Raw genomic sequence first — 20,105 nt, forward strand, 5'->3', positions numbered from 1 at the left:
CACCACTGATACACACACACACACACACACACACACACACGTGTGTAAAATTTCCTTCTCACCCCTATGGGTGGTGTGTGTCTTCCTCAACCTCAGGTCCTCTACTAGAGGCCTGGGAGTTTGTGGGTTCTTTGTAGTATCTTTGTTATACTTATCACTGCACTCCTCCACATAGACAGCTCTGATGTTGTTCCTTCCTGGGATCTGTTGGAGCCATTCTTCCAGTTTAGCAGCAGTCACAAACTCAAGTGCTCCTACCACCACTGGGAATACTTTGGTCTTCACTTTCTACAACCTCTGCAGTTCTTCTTTCAGTCACTGGTACCTCTTCAGCTTGTCATACTCCTTCTTGATGTTGATGTCACTTGGGAGTGCTACACCTATCATCATTGCTGCCTTCTGTTCCTTGTCTATTACCACAATCTCTGGTTGGTTGGCCAGTACCTTCCTGTCCCTCTGGATCTGGATGTCCCAGAGGATCTTTGTCCTGTTATTCTCCATGACATTCTGAGGAGTCTCCTATCTGGACCTGGGAGGGTCTAACCCATACAGATCTTTCTGTACATGATGCCAGCCACTTGGCTATCTCTGTGGCCTCTTTGCCAATCTGCACCTGGGGTCCTGTCTGGTGTGGTAAACCTGATAGATTATTAGTGGTGTAAAAAGAGATCAATATGACATTATGAAAACTTACAGCAGTATGGCAGAGTATTTGATGTCTTTGTTAAATAAATTATTTGATATTTTGGGAAATGAGCTTTCTTGTTTGTTTGTTTTTTGCCAAGATGAAATGAAAAGGTTATCACTATATGCGTGTGTTCAGTATGATGAGGAAGATTTAAAATGCCTAAAAACATTACCAAAGAAACAAAGAGAAATACTATACAGTACATAGGCTACTATTACAAGGACATTGTTAGCTTGTTATTTTTTGTCTTAACTTTTCTGTGCTACATTAAAATCACATCAACACAGGAACAAAGTGAAGATGTGCCTTCCGTTGCCCATCATAGCTATTTTATGCATTTTAAATCTTTCATTGATCTGTGCTAGACAACAGTGAAATGCAACACACTTCTACTCTTGATGTTAAAAATAATTGTGCTTTTAACATGTTTAATTATGACATAGTAATTGTATAAATGTATTTAAACAAACATGATAAAGATGTTAATATAAGATGCTTAGATGTGCTGGCATTTTTTTTTACATTTGATAAAACCAAGCTAGCTGTTTCCCCCTGCTTACAGTCTTTATGCTAAGCTAGGATAACCACGTCCTGGGTCCCCTTTGTAACTGATGCACAGACTCTTCTTAATTTAGAAAATCGATAGCAGAAAGGTTTCTGCTGTTAAGAGTGAATTCTTAAAATTAAAGTTTCACAAATAGTCTCTTTGACAGTAGTTAGAGTACTGTAGATAGGGGAGAATGGAAGCCCTAAAGGGTCAAAGCTCCAGCTACACTTTGAATTATGAACAACTTCATTATGAAACCAAGGAGTTTTGGTTGCATCCTGGTCATCACACAACACTGTACAACATTAAATGGTATAAAAGACAAAATGTACAAACTTAAAAATAAAATGAATAATGTGAAGGCAATACAAGTTTTGAAAAAACCTTTTTTTATTTTTCCTGTAGATTATATAAGATGTACCGCTTCCTTTCCACAGGTGCTAGCTGAGATGTGCCAGAGCGGGTATAAGGATGCTCTACGCTTCCTTGAAGAGAACAGTAAGTACTCTACAGTGAAGCTCAGATAAAGTTACCTAGTTGTGATGCATCCCTATGAGGCTCTAGCTTACTACAACTTCTGGACTGTCATTGTGGTACCAGACCTGTTGATGCTGGAGTATCCAACCTCTGGCCCAGCCATGCCCGAGAACTCTGCCAATTGCTGCTGCAAGCCTACTGAAACAACTAAAGAGTGGGTGCTCCGGAGACTTCGCCTACTGCGTAAACCACACTGGTGGCTGGATGAACACATCTTTCTGCCTACGACACTTAAGAAAGGTGAAGATCATCTCAGACTGTTGGCTTTTAATAGTGAAGATTAAGAATCAGAATCAGATTGCACTGATTTTTAGTCGAGTTTATGTAATGCTTCTTTAAACTTGGTTGTGAATTCTCACATAAACATGTTCTGTGTTCTCTGTGTCTATCAGTGTTCTGTGAGGCCTGCCAAGACAAACCTGGCCTGTATGCAAAGGTATCAGAGATGTTGCCAGTGAGAGTGGCTTCCTATATGCTCATGCCATACACACTTCCTGTACAGTCAGCCTACTCAGCAGCCCAGAGGTAAGGTGTAGGTCTTATCAGTGACAGTATCTCACCTTTAAGAAAAAGAGTTCTGCACCTCAAACTTATTTCCAGCCATCTTGTGGCAAGATAAGATAAGATGAACCTTTATTAGTCCTACAACGGAGAAATTCACAAGGCTACATCAGCCAGGGGATAGAAACAAGGCACTCAGTGGTAAAAGCAGAAAAAGTTACAAACAAGATATTGTCAATATAACATATAATAAAAAGTAAAACTAATATTTGCATATACTGTAGTTGCACGAGTCTACTGGGACCAGTGCTGGGTATACAGCCTGACAGCAACAGGAAGGAATGACCTTCAATAACCCTCGATCATGCACTTGGGATGGAGCAGCCTGTCACTCTTGGAGCTACCCAGTGCTGTCAGAGTCTCATCCTTGGGGTGGGAGTCCTTCTCCTGCAGGGATGCTAGCTTGGCTCACATCCCTCTGTCAGCCACCACCTGCACTGGGTCAAGGGGACTTCCCAGGACAGAGCTGGCCCACTTGACAAGTTTGTCTAATCTCTTCCTGTCTGCAATAGTGATGCTGCTCCCCAAGGAGACCACTCCATAGAAGATGGCTGATGCCACTGCTGCATCAAAGGACTTCCTTAGGAGTGTCCCCTGCACTCCAAATGACCTTAGTCTCAGCAGGTAGAGCCTGCTCTGGCCTCTCATATAAAGTCCATCTGTGTTGTATGACCAGTCGAATGCATTGTTGAGGTGAACACCCAGGTACTAATAAGAGTCCACTCTCTCAATATCCATTCCCTGGATGTTCACTGGTGTCAGAGGGGTGTGTCTGCACCTGCGGAAATCCACCACCAGCTCTTTGGTCTTCTCCGTGTTGATCTGAAGTTGGTTCTGCAGACACCAGTCCACAAAGTCCTGAATCAGTTGTCTGTACTCCCTGTCGCCATCTGTGATGAGGCCTACAATCGTGGAGTCAGGTGTGGAACCAAGCTGCCTGTGTATCTAATATCATTTCTGCTCTGCTCCAGGTTTGTGGAGTGGATCCCAGAGGTGCCAGCTGATGTGCGCTGGCTGTTTGGGGTGGCAGGTGATGTGTACCGACAAACATGGAAAGGAGAACCAACCACCTCCCACAGGTGACAGATTTTCTGTGCAGTGTCATTTTCAAACAACTGTCCAGTCTTTGGAATCAGTCATTTTCATTCTTACAAAGGTTTATTTATTGAGTGTCAAGGATGGGTCAGTACAAATAAACATTTTACTAAATGTATAGTTTTTTTCTGTCAACCCAGTATATAACTAAGTGAAACAAACTCCTAAATGTGTATAAATGACTTTACAGTGAACCATGCCTAAGGAAATGCCTGAGCGCACCACCTCTACATACGGAGTGTGACAGACCCATGCAGAGAGACGACCTGCCTGCTCTTTCCTCCCTAGACCTCCACAGCAACTACTGGGAGAGTCCTGAATCTACCTCTTCCTCGTCTAACCACTACCGTCATCCTCACATTGGCCCCACCTCTCCACACCAAGTGTCCTTCTTTGTGGGCTCACAGGATGAGCCTCATAGCTATGCCCAGCAGTAAAAAGATTTAGGACTTGCACTTTGACAATGATCTAATCAAATGTCTACTCTCTCTGGGAGCAGCTAGTGGATTGATGAGGGGTTAAAAAACTGAACAAATAAGCATGAATGTTCCGAACTTCAAACATTTCAGGAAGCACAAAGTGTATTATATTTTAATTAATTCTCTGGAAGGCAGAGATGCAACTCACTCAGGAGCATGGATGTGTTTTAACACACAGCACAGAAATGTGTTCAGTCTGACAGTCTAACTACAACCCTAAGTAGCCATTTGTTTAAAAAAGTACTTAAAAGTGGTATCCTCTTTCCAATGGAGTTAACTAAATCAGGAGCTTTTTGTTTCTCAGCAAGTAACTTTCTCTGTCTGTTTATTCTTTTGATGATGTTTGTTAATTTTTACAGTTGTGTGATATCCCCATGCACCATATAATGACTATTAGGTGACATGATGCGGCTTCTGGCAGCCATATCGAAGGATTTCCGGCCATGTTTCTAAATATAAATAATCTTACCTGAGATGGCGTATCTGTTTTCCTTGTTATAAACAGCAGTTATCTTGCTATATTCCTTGATCTTACATTGGACTGGCTATGACCACAATCAAGGGGACACAGTCAGAGCTGTGGTTTTAGCCAATCTGTTACTGTAGCTGTAGTTTTTGCCATGACTGTGGTTGTAGGTAATGTGGTGGCTAATGGTTGTTGCTATAGCTATAACAGTGCTAACACTGACATAACATTTGTACTTTAGTGAGAAATAAGGTATGTGCTATCAACACACCCCAGGAGTTCAGGAACATCATCAACAGAATGCTCACCCAGTTCAACCATGTCAAAAAGTGTCTTCATAATAGCCTCTTAGCCCTACGTTATTCTCCAATCACAGCATTATGACTAACATTAACATTATGGCCACTTTACAAGCATATACTGGGTGGACCATGGAAAAGTAGCCCGCCTCCAAAACAATCTGCTTGCACGGACTACTTTTCCGTGGCCCATCCTGTAGTTAAACTCAGTTATGTGCTTTAATTGAGATGATGTCAAAGACTAGACATAACATAGACATAACAGAACTGTATATTGAGACAAATCTATCAAACAAGTGACATTATTCACTGATCTCTAACACTGTTAACCACGACTTGCTGATTAATATAGCCCATTTTCTGTGTATAAAGCCAGCAACAGACCTCCATTATTGGTACCACATGTCTGCTGGTAGATATTTGACACAACTGTAAAGTGTATTTTCTGTGGATGCCACTGTCTTCATTTGCTAAACTCATTTGCTCACACTGACTGTGTTCTGTGTTGATCAGGGGAGTGAAACCAGTCTTATCCTGATATCAGTGTTTTCACTGTGTACGGTCTGACCTTTGGCTTCAAAATCTAATTTACTCACTTATCACTTGAATGTAATGTTATGTTATTGTACTGTGCTGTTCTCCTAAGATTAAACTATTTTAAATTAATTGATTTATGATGACACTTTGATGACATCAACCAGGATGACCAATGACAAATCATAGCATAGTTCCACAAATTGAAAGAACCATTCCAAAAATATTTAACTTAATGTTTACAAATTCTCAACTATGGTGGATAATTGTGCACTCACTCCCAGTTGAGCTTCAAGCTTATCAATAATAAGGTCATTTATAAATTATTTATTAAAAATATGCTTTATTTTTTCTATCTTCCATACATCTGTCCAGTCATTGTAATGCACAGCAACTTTTTGCAGGGTTGCAGTAGGCCTACAGTACAGGCAGAACACAGAACCTACAGGAGATTTACAGTCAGAGACTTATAGCAGTTACAATCTGGGCATTTTAAATTAAGAAAAAAAAATGCAAAATGCACAAAATGTGTGTTTAAAAAAGGGACTTATAGCAGTTACAATCTAGGCATTTTAAATTAAGAAAAAAATGCAAAATGCACAAAATGTGTGTTTAAAAAAAGTGGCCTTTCCTGGGAAAGGGAATTCTCCTGACAAAGATGCCCTGATAATAAATATTCATAATTTAAAGTTGTGTACATAGCTTCTATGCTTGTCCTAGGCATCTGTTGGACCATATGACGCTGTGCGCATGCGTCCTGGCTCACCAAACACATCAGGAGGAAAAAATGTCGGAGGATGGGAGAGAAGAGCTGGTGGGTACTGACGACGATTCAGAAAACATGGCTGTCGACGGGAGCTTAAACAACACGGTAAAACAGTAGCCTCCCCTTCCTGTTCTATATTTTAAACAGCACTTACATAACGTTACTCATAGCAGCGGGCTAACACTGTTCACGTTACATCGTGTTCCATGTTGGCTAGCTGCTCGAAGTTCACAGCAGGGCTAACATTAACTACACATATTATTCTACACGATACTTAGGCACAATTCCTGTAATGTGTTCCTCATTTAAATAGTTCTTGTCAGAATGGACACTGGGGTCATGATTTTTTAATGCAAATTAGCATGTAGTTTACATGGACAGCTGATAGCTAACTTTACTAGCTTTACAAGAAAAGCCACGAACGAGCAGATGGGTGGGAATAATGACCAAATGTCTTCAGACAGAGGTTGTTGATGACTTCTTGCATTGTAATGGTTCAGATGGTGGAAGAGGGCTGCACTCTCCTGGGCAGGATGGAGATCTGTGTTGCTGAGGCTGAGAAAAGGAGTGGCAAAAACGCAGTGAACATGCAGGAAACGTTCACCGTGTACCTCATTGAAACACGGTGAGATTAACATCCCCCTTCTCAAAGGAGGTGCTATGGATTGAACAGAGGTGTTTCATAGGTATTCATCTATGTTTCCTGTTTTTGAGTGCTGTGTTTGCATGAATTTCCTTATGTCATATGTCTCGGTGTAAAAGCAACTTAACCAAATTCTCCTGTGGCTCCATCTTTAAAGGCCAATGGATGCAGTTGCTGATGGTCGGAACCCAGCCCCTGACTCTCTGTGGAGACGATACAGTGAATTTGAACTCCTGCGGAACTACCTAATAGTTACCTATCCATACATCGTGGTGCCCCCTCTGCCTGAGAAGAGGGTGAGTTCAGTGCGCTCTGCTTTCCAAACCCTGTTTAGTGATACTCGGATCTGTAGGATATGGTTCTTCTTACCATTGCTAACTCTGAGAGACGAGACAGTCCACGTAACTTCAAAACAGTGCTGATTTATTCAAAGGATCACAGGTAAAATTAACATTACACGCTCAGGTATCTTGCACCTCCAAACTGCTCACAGGCAGATGTAAGATGAAAGACCCTGAGCCCACCAGGCCTATACATTATATCCCCTCGGTTGGGCTAGCCCCATACTACACAGAAACATCAACCGAGACATCTCTGTTGCCAGCTTTGCAGCTGGCCATAGCAGTAGTCAAAACATGAAGCAAATCAACGTGTGTGTGTGTGTGTGTCTGTTGGTTAAGTGGTGTGTAACTAAAAACATTCTCACAGACTTCTAGTACATGTCGTGTCTCACAGACTTCATATTATGGCTAAGGCTACAGTTATACACGTCATAATAATAATATTAAACACCCTGTCTGCTGACAGTCATCAACTCTTCTCTCTAGTTATCCTTGACCAGATGTACCCTGTAGAAACTCATAAGCAGGCCTAAGCATTTAACAGTCTAACTATACATCCTATCTCCACTAAACATTTCTAATACATAAAGTATCTAACCAATATCTATCTGACTAAAAATACCTAACAGATCCATGCAAGGAATGTCAGATTCACAGGGCTGCCTTTCAATGGGTGATGGAAAGGAAGGGCAGTGTGACACTGAACAGCACACTGTCAGCTGACTGCTCCAGTGCTGAGTTTCAGTAAAATCAGTTAAACAATTTCAGAAACAGAGACTGGTACAACCTTCTCTGCTACCATCCATTAAGGTTGCAACAGTATAAGATTTTCCCATTATGATAACCGTGTCAGAAAATATCACGGTTTCACGGTATTACACAATTACTATTATTATCAGCTACAACGACCCTCAGAAGAATGAGGTGCCTGTGCCAGTTGATTAAGCAGCATTACAGTGCTAGATTGACCCTAAAGAATAAGCAGAGTTATAAAGATGATTCAAAAACAGCATATAACTTTAACATGTTTGCACGTTAGCACCAGTAGTAGAGGGAGTATTCACTACATTTTCTTAAGTAAAAGTACTAATATCACACTGTAAAAGGAGCCTAAAGTCTGTTACAAAAAGTCCTGTGTTAATAATAGTAATAAAAGTAGGTTTTAAGTATTAAAAGAATTAGTAGGCTACTCAGTGCAGAAAAATGTTATACTATACAGTATATTATATTATTACATTAATAGCCTGTCAGTCATGTACTGATGTAAAAGCAGCATTTGACTGTTGTAGTTGGTTGAGGTGAAGCTCTGCTGAACTAGTTTGTAGCCAAGTGCAACTAATGATTGTTTTCAGTACGGATTAATATGCAGATTATTTTCTTCATTAATCGACTGACTTGTTTGTAAAACTTCTGACAATAGTGAGACGTGCCGTCACAGTGCTCTAAATGATTTATCAAAATAGTTGTTAACTTATCGTAGGTGTGTTACAGCACAGCCAGACCTGTCTGCACCTTCACTCACTCATGAACGTACACATACTCAATTATTGTGAGACGGGAGACTTTGTGCGTTTGCTGGGCCAGATCTGAATCAGCGCGCATCCTTTGGTAAGTCAGAGATCAGCAAACAAACAGACAATGTGAAAATTTATTTTGATACCACCTTTTATAACTAACATTTATTGTTTATAAACAGGACACATACTTAGACATGTACAGAGAGATGGTGGTTTTGAAGGTGTTTGTTTTTGAGATATCCAAAGTAACTCTCAACCCTGTGAGCTGATTTAAATGTCTTTTTTGGTGGATGGAGTTTAGTGATATACTATCAGCGTCCTTCTCGCTGCCAATTGTCTGCTTCATGTGTGCGTGTGGTGCCTGTTGCAGAGTCTGACAGGCAGTTGGGGAAGAAATGTGTGCACGCATTGCATTTTTTCCTTCAATACTGGTAATAAGCATATGTGATTGGTATGATAACCATCAATTTTCATACCATGGTATGCTGTGAAACCAGTATACTGCTCTAACCCTACCGTCCAGTGTTTAGCAACCAGATGCTCAGCACTAGAATTTTAAAACTGAGCTATGATCAGTCCTCACTTACTTTAACTTGCTGTGTTGGATTCACTTGAGTCTTTTAGGTAAGACAGGAGTTTAATGTGGGATAGATAAACAAACTGGGGAATGGAAGTCTAGTGAGTCTACTCTGAAAATCCGAATTCAGTGACAGACCTTACTTTGTAAAGTGTCCTGTGATGACTTTTGTTGTGATTTGGCGCTATACAAATAAAATTTGATTTGATTTGATTTGAGACCTGTAATTATGCTATGGACAAGCATTAGTAGGTTGAGATATCACAGCTAACCTCTGCTAAATGAAGGCCCCAAATAAGTCATACATACTGTTGTAAACTACTTCATTAGTTATTAATACAGCAAAGATTTAATTATTGGTTCTGTGATGCTAAAATTCCTTTTATTATGGTGAAGATTACTGTATCGCATATAGATATACCCATAAAAGTAAAAATGTCTATAACAAACAAACTCCCAAATCAGGAGACTGCAACTAGAACTGCAGTGATTAGTTAATCAGTCAATTGATCAATTCATTGGCAACTATACTGATAATAGTTTTTTCCATTTTTAACAAACAACCATTTGCTCATTCCAGCTTCAGAAATGTGAGGATTTGGTGTTGTTCTTGAAAGTAAACTGAACATCCTTCTGTTCTGATGGTCAGACAAAATCAGACATTTGAAGACATCCCCATTTCATCCTGCTCTATCTATTATCGGTCTCTCATCATTCTGACAGTTTTGATAATAATTAATAGTGAACTTCTTGGAGAAGCTGTAAATTTCAAGTTTTATTTCAACTTGACTGAACTTTTATCATACTTCAGTTACAAAGTAACTAAATTGTATGTCTACATTTTTACCAATTTATAGTGCAACTCCCAAACTAAGTGCAACAACAAAATTAAGTAGGGGTGGATATTATTTATCTGGGAACCTCTTAAAGCTTGTTTATATTATATTGTAGAGAAACACTGAAATAAGCTTCTTCAGGAACAGATAAACTAAAAGAAAAAGAAAAAAAAAAACAAGCTTAAAAAGTGTCCCAAAAAACCTAAGTGACAAATGTGAATGTTTTACTCTCATGCATGTAGGCAGAGTTTGTGTGGCACAAACTGTCAGCAGACAACATGGACCCAGACTTTGTGGAGCGCCGTAGAGTTGGGCTGGAGAACTTTCTGCTTCGTGTGGCTTCCCACCCTGTCCTCTCTAATGACAAGATCCTTTACCACTTCCTCACTGAGGTACATGGTGCAGCTCAGTGTCAGTCCAGCAGTTCAAGTGTTCATTTATAGATCTGTACTCATTCCTCTTTGTCCCCCTCTTACTGGTCTCTCGTTTTTCCACAACAGGAACAGGGCTGGAAGGAAGTGGTGTATGAGACAGGATTTCAGGCAAAGGTATTTGGACATTTGTGTAGATTTTATTTCCGTATTTTATACAGATCTTTTCAGTGTTCGTAAAGCTTGATCACCTCCTGTTAACTCCTGTTATAGGCAGACTCCTGGCTGAGAGCTCTGAGTGCCACCTTTAGGGTGAGAAATCCAGATAAGTAAGTTGGTGTTTTCTAAACATAGGTGTGGTTTTGTTGTCAAACATTATCATTAATGTCAAAGTAATGGAACTGTTTGTTCTCCCAGCTTGATGTCATAACCATCCAAAAATATCCAGCATACTATAATGCGAGACCTTAAAAGGAGTGAATTCCTGGGACCATCAAATGTTTAAAATTTTGGCACAAAAAGTGATTATTAATCTACTATTATGATGAAAGAAAATAGTAAACAACATTTTTTGCATCTCTAGATTCATCAGATCAAAAGGAAAAACATTTATATTCACTTTCAAATGATAATGTAGAAAGCAAGCCATTTTAATTGCTGTGTTGTTGTAAAGGAGACCACACACAGGCGGGGTGTGACATGAGTCATTGTGGGTTGATGTGCATCAAGGATACGCTATTGTCCTATTTTTCCAGTGTTGATGTGTCAAAAGTATAAAAGTAGTCAGCCATTTCGGTAGTCCCACACTGAATTCGCGCCGCTCCCGGTGGTGTTAGGGGAGTCATGTGATCCACGTCACAAGACAAGCCATGACATGACACCACCTGTGTGCTGTGCCCTTAATTCTTGTGTCCTGTTTTATTTCACTTTTCAAATTTCATCCTTTCACTTATGAATGTCTTCATTTCCTCTCACACAGACGCTTCATGGAGATGAAACAGTACAGTGATGAGCTGCAGTCTCATGCATCTCAGCTACTCCGAGCAAGAGCAGTAAGTCTTTCCACATCTACTTGTCTTTCTCTCACACACATACATTAAATTCATGTTTGCTTAAAATCTTTAAAATATGTTTTTTTTGTTTGTTTTTTTTAATCTTTAAGCCTGCAATAATTGATTTTTCTGGCCACTTGGAGGCAGCAGATACAACCCATGGACACAACTTTGGCATCAAATTTTATGTTGGTATGACATTCTCTGAAAACGCTATGAGAGCTGTGAGAGTGAACCATTAAAGTAAAGTTGTGGTTATGAGTTGAAACTCACTATAAAGCAGTGGGGAACTGCAGGTTCAGCTTGTTCTCTGTAGGTTTATCACCAACTGTCACCTCTTTCACACATTTCACATTGTCATTTGATACCTTGTTATTATAAAAATAAGAAGGTTGTGAGTTCCGACCTTTTGGCTGACTGGGGCCTTTCTGTGTAGAGTTTGCATGTTCTCCCTGTGCCTGTGTGGGTTTCTTTTGAGTACTCCTGTTTCCTCCCACAGTCCAAAGACCTGCAGTTTGGGTTAATTGATTAGAGTGGTTGTCTGTCTCTGTGTGTCAGCCTCAGACCAGCAGCCTCTCACTGTAGATCACAAGTTACTATTCTATATATTTTTTTTTTATTGTTTTAACACTCATTTTCATCCATTTTCTTTGTCTCTTCTAGAAGGTGGCTGATCGACTCTACGGTGTTTATAAGGTCCATGGGAACTATGGAAGAGTCTTCAGGTTTGACTACAAGCTTATGAAAATGTTTTTAAGCATGACTTAAAAACTGACCTGAGATGGTGATGATGATCAGTGTGTTGATAATAATAACAAATATCAACATAGTTGTAATTTAAATGCCAATACATTTGAAATGTTTTTTCTATACACAATACATTGCATTGTGTATAATAAAAACATGCATGTATGCATGCATTGAGGCAGCCAAAATCATCAGTCAGTCAATCCTGAGCAGTAATCACTTGATAAAATATGACCATTAGTCATCATGATAACACATTAAACAACAATTGATAATGGGCAGGTCAAATACATAAAACATATGACTATGGCCAAACTAAAATGCCAAAGCCATTATAAAGGCCAACAAAAATATTGGCACTCTGCATTTCTGTCCCAGAAAATTGTTGCAATCAAAATTTCTTAGGTATTCTTAGGTTTATTTCTTTTGTTTGCATTGCAACAACACAGAAAAGCAGGGGGGTAAAAAGCCCAGTCTGATTATTATTATTTTATGGGGTAAGCTGGTCACGGAGAGATGGACAGTTGTCATGAAAATTACATTATTAAGTATGTTTTAAACTGTGTTTTAATCAATATATTAACCAACATATGTTATTCAATGGATTTTAAACTTTCAGAATAGACCAAAGACCACAGGGACCTGTGAGTAACTGCTTGTGTGAGCTGAAGGACATGTTTTATCTTTGTTTTGGTACTCTGTGTGTTGTTATATGTTCAACCAGATGTCGTTCCAGAATTAAAGGAGCCAGCCATAAAATGTTTCTGCCATATACCGGGAAGATAAACAGACAACTGCTTATATATTGTCTGAGGGGTTATCAGGGCAAACCCTCCCAAGTTCTCCTTTCCTGCTTAAATCTTCTTTACAACTTGATTAATTGTGATGTTTAGACTAAACTCATTCAGACAACTCTGTGTGCCTATGCTGACTTGTCTCCTTGTGTATATGGTGTGCCACAGTGTAACCATTCAACTATCAGGGGTCCCCTATATAGTGAAGATCACAAAGCACAGTTTTGCCTCAAAGGACTTTACAGTGTTTCCAGACCTTCTATCCTTAGATCCTCAGTGTAGATAAGGAACCAACTAAAAGAAGAGTAAAACTGTGTGCTGCTGTTTCTTTTTGACAGTTTTTCTTGAAGGGTAACCGTGTGTATGACAGACTCTCATTGCTAATTTCTCTGTGTGTGTTTGTGTGCATGCATCCATGTGTTCACTGCAGTGAGTGGAGTGCTATAGAGAGAGAGATGGGAGATGGACTGCAAAGTGCTGGTCATCATATGGATGCGTGAGTATTTAGCTGGATTTGCAACTCTGGGCAAATCCCATTTATTTTAGTCATGCCTCTTACTCAGCTCCTCAACAAAAAACACTTCTGTATTGCACAAACACTATACTCCAACTACCAGCTGTGTTACTTGTTGCTTTTGTCACATACCTGCAGATATGCTGCCTCAATAGATGATATCTTAGAAGAAGAGGAACATTATGCAGACCAACTCAAAGAATATCTCTTCTATGCTGAGGCTCTGAGGTAAGATATTTTTACCTGGTATGAGGGGTTGGTACTGCTGACTTTGCATAGCACACCACTGGTCTTTCCACCAGTTCATGCCTATGTACTACCCTGCTGTAAAGCTACAAGACATATTTCATTGTAGCATATTCTTCAAAAAGAGGTATTGAGAGTGTAACATCTGATAAGCTTTGATGTTAATTAAGCACTGACTGAGTTATTATTTATGTTAACAGTCAAAGTCAGGCTCTCTTAGTGACTGATTGAATTAAATCAGAATCAGCTTTATTCGTCAGGTGTGTTGGACACACGAGGAATTTGACTCTGGTACATTGTGTCAGCGTCTGTGTACAATGTTCCTCTGCAAAGCAATGAGTAGACAAGTAAACAAGGTCAAGCTGGGAGAACAAAAAAGAAAGAAAAAGAATGTCCAAACAAGAAAAATGTGCATTAAGAAGATAAAAATAAAGTACCTATAAGTATAGACATGTATATACACAGTTTAGATGAATTTTTCCAGATGTATACAAAAGTATATTTACAGGTATTGCACTGAGGGTTGTCGTTCTGTTGTACGACAACCCCATTGAAACATGCCATCTCTTTGTGATTTCAAACTATTCTATCTTCTTATGTACACAGCCAACAATGGTACCTGGTAGAGAATTGAACCAGACATCAAGGTGTCATGTGTACTGAATTGAATGGTCACCTATGAGATCATAGTGGGGCAGGCAATCAGTGGAGATCTGTGAGCACTATGAGAAACAGAAGGATGTGGGGAAACATTAATACATATACTTTATAATTATTGGAGGTGAAACAATCTGGATCGATCTAGCAGTCAAACACTCCGCAATCTGATGACATTGATGCAAAGTGTAAACAGGGTGACTCATGTCTCACACATGTCTTTGGCTGTCCATTTGTGATCTGATCACCCAGGACACATTTTAAAGGGCAAGTCTAAATGTGGTATCTGAGTCGTTGTGGACTGACTCGTTTGATAGATTGGTGTTCTGTCTGTTGCGTGAGAGGAGCAAGTGACAAAACACTTTCTGTGAGAATTGGCCTTGACCTGTAGCAGCCAAGAAAAATACACAGATAAAGTAAACCATCAGAAACAAGTTGCAGATATGGAACTATTTTGGATTAAAAAGGAAACACAACAATAAATGTGAATGTTAAGTTGTAAACAAAATTCCTACTGCAATGTAGGAAATATGTTTTTCCAGCTTTGTTGTATGTGTGATAGTGTAAATGCTTCATATCTCAAAGGTTGAATTGGAAGGTCATCATGGCTACTCATATATGTTTAAATACATCTTAAAAGTGAACAGAGGAGCTCAATAAAATTTAAAAATTATACTTTTGTTGCATTTCAGTTAATAAAATGTAATTATGTGAAATTACAATATCAGTTGTAGGCCCCTGAATCGAATCAAATCAAAATTGCATTGTGGCATATTTTTAAGTATTGGCAAACATCGAGACTGGTGATTTACACCACTAATAATTTTGTCCTTACCATGAATGCTCATTTATTTTTATTAAGTCAAATGTGTCCTTACCATCGGAACGAAGCAATCATAATATACTGTACTGGATGTGAAATCACTGAGTACCAAAGAAATGTCTGCATTAAAGATCAGCTGCATGGGAGCTGTACCAATAAAATACAAAAGCCAGACAGAGAAGTATGTGCAGAAGGTTTTGGTACACGGTGCCCTGGGTCATGGTGCCCTAAAGGAGCGTAGCCTCAGGTCATGAAGATAATGAAATTATTGTGTAAGATGAGAAAACAGTGGGTGTGAATTCCTTTGGATTGCTACACTCGGGGTGTAACTGAAGGCATAGAAATGTACAGTATGTGTGACAGCACAGAGGTCAGCTGCTCCTGGGAATGGCTCAAGAGTGTGTGCTGACTTTATTGCAGTAAAACTTACTGCATCTGACTCTAGTGCTTCAAGTGAGTTTTTCCACCAAGACTGGCAGACAGTGTGGTGAAATGTTCTTTTATGAGCATTAAACTCAATAAACACTTTGAGAATTGGTGCGGCTGTGCCTCAGGAGGTAGAGTGGTCATCCCCCAAATGGAAGGTGGGTGGTTCAATTCCTGTTCTTCCTAGCCTATGTCCTTGGGCAAGACACTGAACCCCAAGTTGCTCCTGATGGCCAGAGCAGCGCCTTGCAGGGACAATCGGTGTGTGTATGTGAGCTGGTGCTGCAGATGGCTTCCTCGGTTCTGTACCAGAGACAGATTCTGTGTGTGTGACATACTTGGCCAATAGAAGTGATTAGCATTAAGTAAATTAAAGTTTGTGTGACAATGAGAGGGATAAAACAACAGACTGTGACAGTACTGAGTGTAGATGTTTTTCTCACTGCCTATTACTTAAACTGTGGGAAGGAAAACATTAAGCTGGTCTACTAATGTATAGTGAGGCCCCAAGGCCCATCAACACATCAGTGGGATTTACTTCTATATAATCTGAACTGTCTTGGTTCTATCCAGTCACAAGCAAGAAGTGTTGTCCCTGCCTTTTCCATAATTTGAAATGTTAGTGTGTTTTATGAAATGTTTTGTTTTGTACCTTGGAACAAAACAAAAGAGCAAAGGAAGAATCTCCTCACCCTTACCAGTGAAGTGTTGAAAATGTTACTAAGGCTATATTTACACCTGTATTATAAATGGATGAATAGGTTATTCAGTTCAATTTTATTTGTATAGCACCAAATCACAACAAAACTCTTCTCAGGACACTTTACAAGGTACTATTATTATTATTATTATCATTATTATTATTGTTATTATTATTATTATAGAAGAAAACCCCAACAAATCCCACACTACAAGATTAGAATCCTCACACTGCAGTATTCTATGTACATGTCTGTTTCACAGAGCTGTTATCTATGACATCTTGTAACATCTGTGCCTAATGGATACTGTAATGGCATTTATCAGTATATCCATTTATATTGTTCATTTTCACATTAAGCTATAGTCTGGTAACTAACTGTGGTAACCTTTCACACACTGAACACGTGAATTCTGCTGACACACTGAATGCCTAAGGTATCTTTGTTTGCTGCAAGAAGCAGCTGTAACATCCACAGACCTTGAAATTATCTCATGTGAACCACTCTGTTTTGGAAATCAGAAACTCTTTGAACACAGATACATGATTTCTTCTCAGTGTATCCTCCTTTTATGTGTGACATTATTCTCTGCTTTGCATTGAACTGAATCTTCCTTTATTCTTTGAGTCTCTGTAACATGCCTCGCTGAGTGCTGTTGTAGACTACTTTTTTCTGCAGAAATAAATCATACTGAAGACGTATCCATCTCAATTCTCTTTATTTCTCTCTCACGATGGTTGTTCATATATTATACAGAATTAAAGGAAACACGATTTTTTCCTTTTCCTTAACAGATACTGGCTCTTTTTGTTCTTCCACTGTCTTAAAGGCTTATATTTGAGTACATGGTGATCATGGTATTATGTTGTACACTTTGCTTTGGCAGGGCAGTGTGCAGAAAACATGAGCTGACCCAGTTTGAGCTTGAGATGGCCTCCCAGGACCTCATCTCCAAGAAGCAGCAACGCGAGGAGCTGGCTACAGGGGTACACTACACTCACACTCTCCTGACTCTTAAAACCCCATTAGGTTAGGATGAACATTACAGAGGGTGGTGGGTGTTAGCACATTCCTGTGGTTCCTTATAATTTTATTCACTGTTCTGGTCAGGATTTTAAACATCATAAAATTCCAGGATGCACCTTGTAATAGATGGGTGTTCATCAGGACAAAGGCAATTGAGAACATCCAAAGTCTCCCCTCAGAGTGGAAGGGAAGGTAATAGTAAAATCACCCCACCTCCTCTCGAGAAATAACTCCTGTCTGAATGGTGTGAGGCCTGTTCTTTTATTTTGAAAAGAGCAGACCAATAAAAGGATATTTCACAGTGTGAAATTTATTATGCATTAACGTATCAAAATAAGCATGTGCACATGGATCTTCACTGTTTTGGGAAAAAGACTGCCCTCAACCCATCGGTATACAATATTTGTATGAAAAGGTGCTACTGTCTAATTGGTCAAAAACTGTTGGGGAGAAGCCGTGGTTTAGACTTAACTCTCCTGTTATTGGTCCTTCAGCCTGTCCGTCCTCCAACGCTCTGTCTGGAAGGAGAAGAATAACTATACTGTCTTAATTTCTACATACACACCCACTTCTTCCTTTGTTTCGAACTAACTGCTCCATATTAGGCATTGATTTCTGTTTCACTAATTAAAACTGTTCTGCCTGTGTGTGTGTGTGTGTGTGTGTGTGTGTGCATAATGTTCCTACCTTTGAAGCTTTCTCCTCCACAAGCTTCCAGATCTCATCTCTGTTTAACTAACCTTGGAGTCCCAGTGAACCGTAACTTCCCTGGCTCCACTAGCTCGGTGGTGATAATAAATTCACTGTGGACTCTCTTAGCCAGAGCTGTAAATCTAATGAGATTCAGTGATTTAGTGGACAAGACCCTATAATGTTGAACAGTGCTTCAGTGACTAACACAGTAAATATTGACCAGTGGTTCAGTGAACACATAGGGTGATATGTAACTATGTAAACGTAACTATGACATATACTGTAAATATGTAAACTTATGTGTGCTATAAAATAAAACCATTCATAAGTGCGTAAAATGAAAATCGCCCTAACAATGGGGAATACTCTTTGGCAATTGGTATTACAGTAGATGTCAAACTGCAGAGGATCTAGGTCTTGTAATTGTAGCATTTTTGTGTTTCTGTTTTGTGTCTACATTTTCCCCTTCACCTCTTCAGATAGTGCGGACCTTCTCCTTCAAAGGCATGACCAACAAGCTTTTTGGCCAAGAGGCACCTGAACAGAGGGAGGCCAGACTGAAGCTCCTGGAAGAGCTAATAGTAGAGGGCGAAGAGGCCGTCAAAGAGAAGACAGTCGAGTGCGAGTGAGTTGTGGACACGGGCTAATGCTGCCAGAGTGTGTGTGTATGTGTATGAAAGCAACCTTACCTGTTAGCAGAAAATGTCCTGCATTGATTGAAAGAGAACTCAGTGTGTTTGGTGTTTATCACTGCAGAGAGCATGTTGAAAGGGCCTGGGTGGACATGCAGCGCTTTAAGGAGCAGAAAGACAAAGACCTGCGAGAAGCACTCATAAACTTTGCTGTCATGCAAATCAGCATGTGTAAAAAGGTACATAAGAACACCATAGCACTCTGAAAGTTACAGGACTACTCTAGTGATCATGTTCATGATAAAAGTATTTTATTCCTACTCTCTTCCTGCAGGGAATACAAGTGTGGAGCAATGCCAAAGAATGCTTCCTCAAGATGTAAAGTTGAAGCCACATTCTAAGGATTTCCACCCTCATGCTTAGCTGCAGATGCAGGCACATAATGCCAATGTCTTGGGGTCAAGGTTTGAAAAAAAAACCACACTAAAGGCACAAAATGCACATAAAGATAATATCATTTCAAGTACTTACATTAAAGCATCCATATGCAGATAATGTGTAATAGTGAATAGCTTCTTGTGAAGTGAAAAAGGTGCCAGATCACACAAAGCACATGACCATTTTCTTTAACTGTAAACTGGCATGCCACCAGTTTTATATGTTACAGTCAATTAACAAGATGTGGTATTAGGAAATGAATCTTGGCAGTTTACATTAATGTTTAAATGAACTAAAGTCAAAGTCATGTTGACGCTGCCCAAGCTTGTGTTGTACTCATGTACAACAAATTGCGCATCATGATGCTCTGTCACAGGATTTTATTAGAGTTTCACTGAAGTAAATCTTATTTTTTATTAACTGAAACTTTTTCAGTCGGAAAAAGGTGGATTGCCCTCTCCGGGTTGGGTCCGGGTTGCTCCCTCAAGTGGAGCAGTTTAAGTATCTCGGGGTCTTGTTCACGAGTGAGGGAAAAATGTGCAAATGTTGCGGCAGGTTGACAGACGGATCGGTGCCAGTTTCCAGTAATGAGGTCTCCGTTGTGGTGAAGAAAGAGCTGAGTCATAAGCCGAAGCTCTCAATTTACCGGTCAATCTACATTCCTACCTTCACCTATGGCCATGAACTTTGGATCATGACCGAAAGAATGAGATCGTGGATACAAGCGGCAGAAATGAGTTTCCTCCGAAGAGTGGCTGGGCGCACCCTTAGGGATAGGGTGCGGAGCTCAGTCACCCGTGAGGAGCTCAGAGTAGAGCCACTGCTCCTCCACGTTGAGCGGAACCAGTTGAGGTGGCTCAGGCACCTGTTTAGGATGCCCCCTGGATGTCCCTTTGGGATGAAACTTTTTGTCCTCAATGTCTTACATTTTTCATATGTTATTTAAATAACATTATTTCCTCTTTTGAAGGCTTGCCAACAATAAGCTTTGTGGGAGTGTTTATGAAGTTTATATAATAATTTTAATGCTATATTTGGATGTAGCTTGTCTTTGTTCTATTTATTTGAATAAAAATATGTCACCATACTAACTATTGAT

The 20,105-nt window shown here is 39.7% G+C and overlaps 2 protein-coding genes across 3 annotated transcripts in view; both read left to right on the forward strand.

Annotated features, from left to right (window-relative positions):
- pnpla3 (patatin-like phospholipase domain containing 3) overlaps nt 1–5,338 on the forward strand; it is an 18,452-nt gene extending 13,114 nt beyond the window's left edge. The window contains 5 exon segments of the mRNA XM_020601337.1: nt 1,673–1,733; nt 1,836–2,012; nt 2,165–2,297; nt 3,305–3,412; nt 3,619–5,338. Of these exon segments, the coding sequence (XP_020456993.1) occupies nt 1,673–1,733; nt 1,836–2,012; nt 2,165–2,297; nt 3,305–3,412; nt 3,619–3,865 (726 nt within the window). The 3' untranslated portion in view covers nt 3,866–5,338.
- Nucleotides 5,339–5,962: 624 nt separating this feature from the next.
- Nucleotides 5,963–19,677, forward strand: LOC109960935 (sorting nexin-4-like). 2 transcript variants are annotated; one of them, XM_020601420.1, is made up of 14 exons: nt 5,963–6,077; nt 6,473–6,597; nt 6,773–6,911; nt 10,129–10,278; nt 10,387–10,434; nt 10,531–10,586; nt 11,237–11,309; nt 11,973–12,034; nt 13,281–13,346; nt 13,503–13,592; nt 17,104–17,203; nt 18,416–18,561; nt 18,693–18,807; nt 18,903–19,677. In XM_020601420.1, exons 1-14 carry the CDS (start codon nt 5,994–5,996, stop codon nt 18,948–18,950), a joined length of 1,302 nt encoding a protein of 433 aa, XP_020457076.1. In that variant the 5' UTR covers nt 5,963–5,993; the 3' UTR covers nt 18,951–19,677. The 2 variants fall into 2 exon arrangements, with proteins under 2 accessions (XP_020457076.1, XP_020457077.1); XM_020601421.1 differs by lacking the exon at nt 5,963–6,077 and having other exon boundaries at nt 6,566–6,658.
- Nucleotides 19,678–20,105: the final 428 nt, after the last annotated feature.

This window comes from Monopterus albus, unplaced genomic scaffold (assembly GCF_001952655.1).
Source record: "Monopterus albus unplaced genomic scaffold, M_albus_1.0 scaffold51.1, whole genome shotgun sequence".
Classification (NCBI taxonomy): domain Eukaryota; kingdom Metazoa; phylum Chordata; class Actinopteri; order Synbranchiformes; family Synbranchidae; genus Monopterus; species Monopterus albus.

Excerpts from the sequence above, each read along its gene's own strand:
- LOC109960935 (XM_020601420.1), top strand. The coding sequence starts at position 5,994 with ATGTCGGAGGATGGGAGAGAAGAGCTGGTGGGTACTGACGACGATTCA. Across the intron at positions 11,310-11,972 it reads AGCTACTCCGAGCAAGAGCA|AAGGTGGCTGATCGACTCTA; the intron begins GTAAGTCTTTCC and ends TGTCTCTTCTAG. Across the intron at positions 18,808-18,902 it reads AAATCAGCATGTGTAAAAAG|GGAATACAAGTGTGGAGCAA; the intron begins GTACATAAGAAC and ends CTCTTCCTGCAG.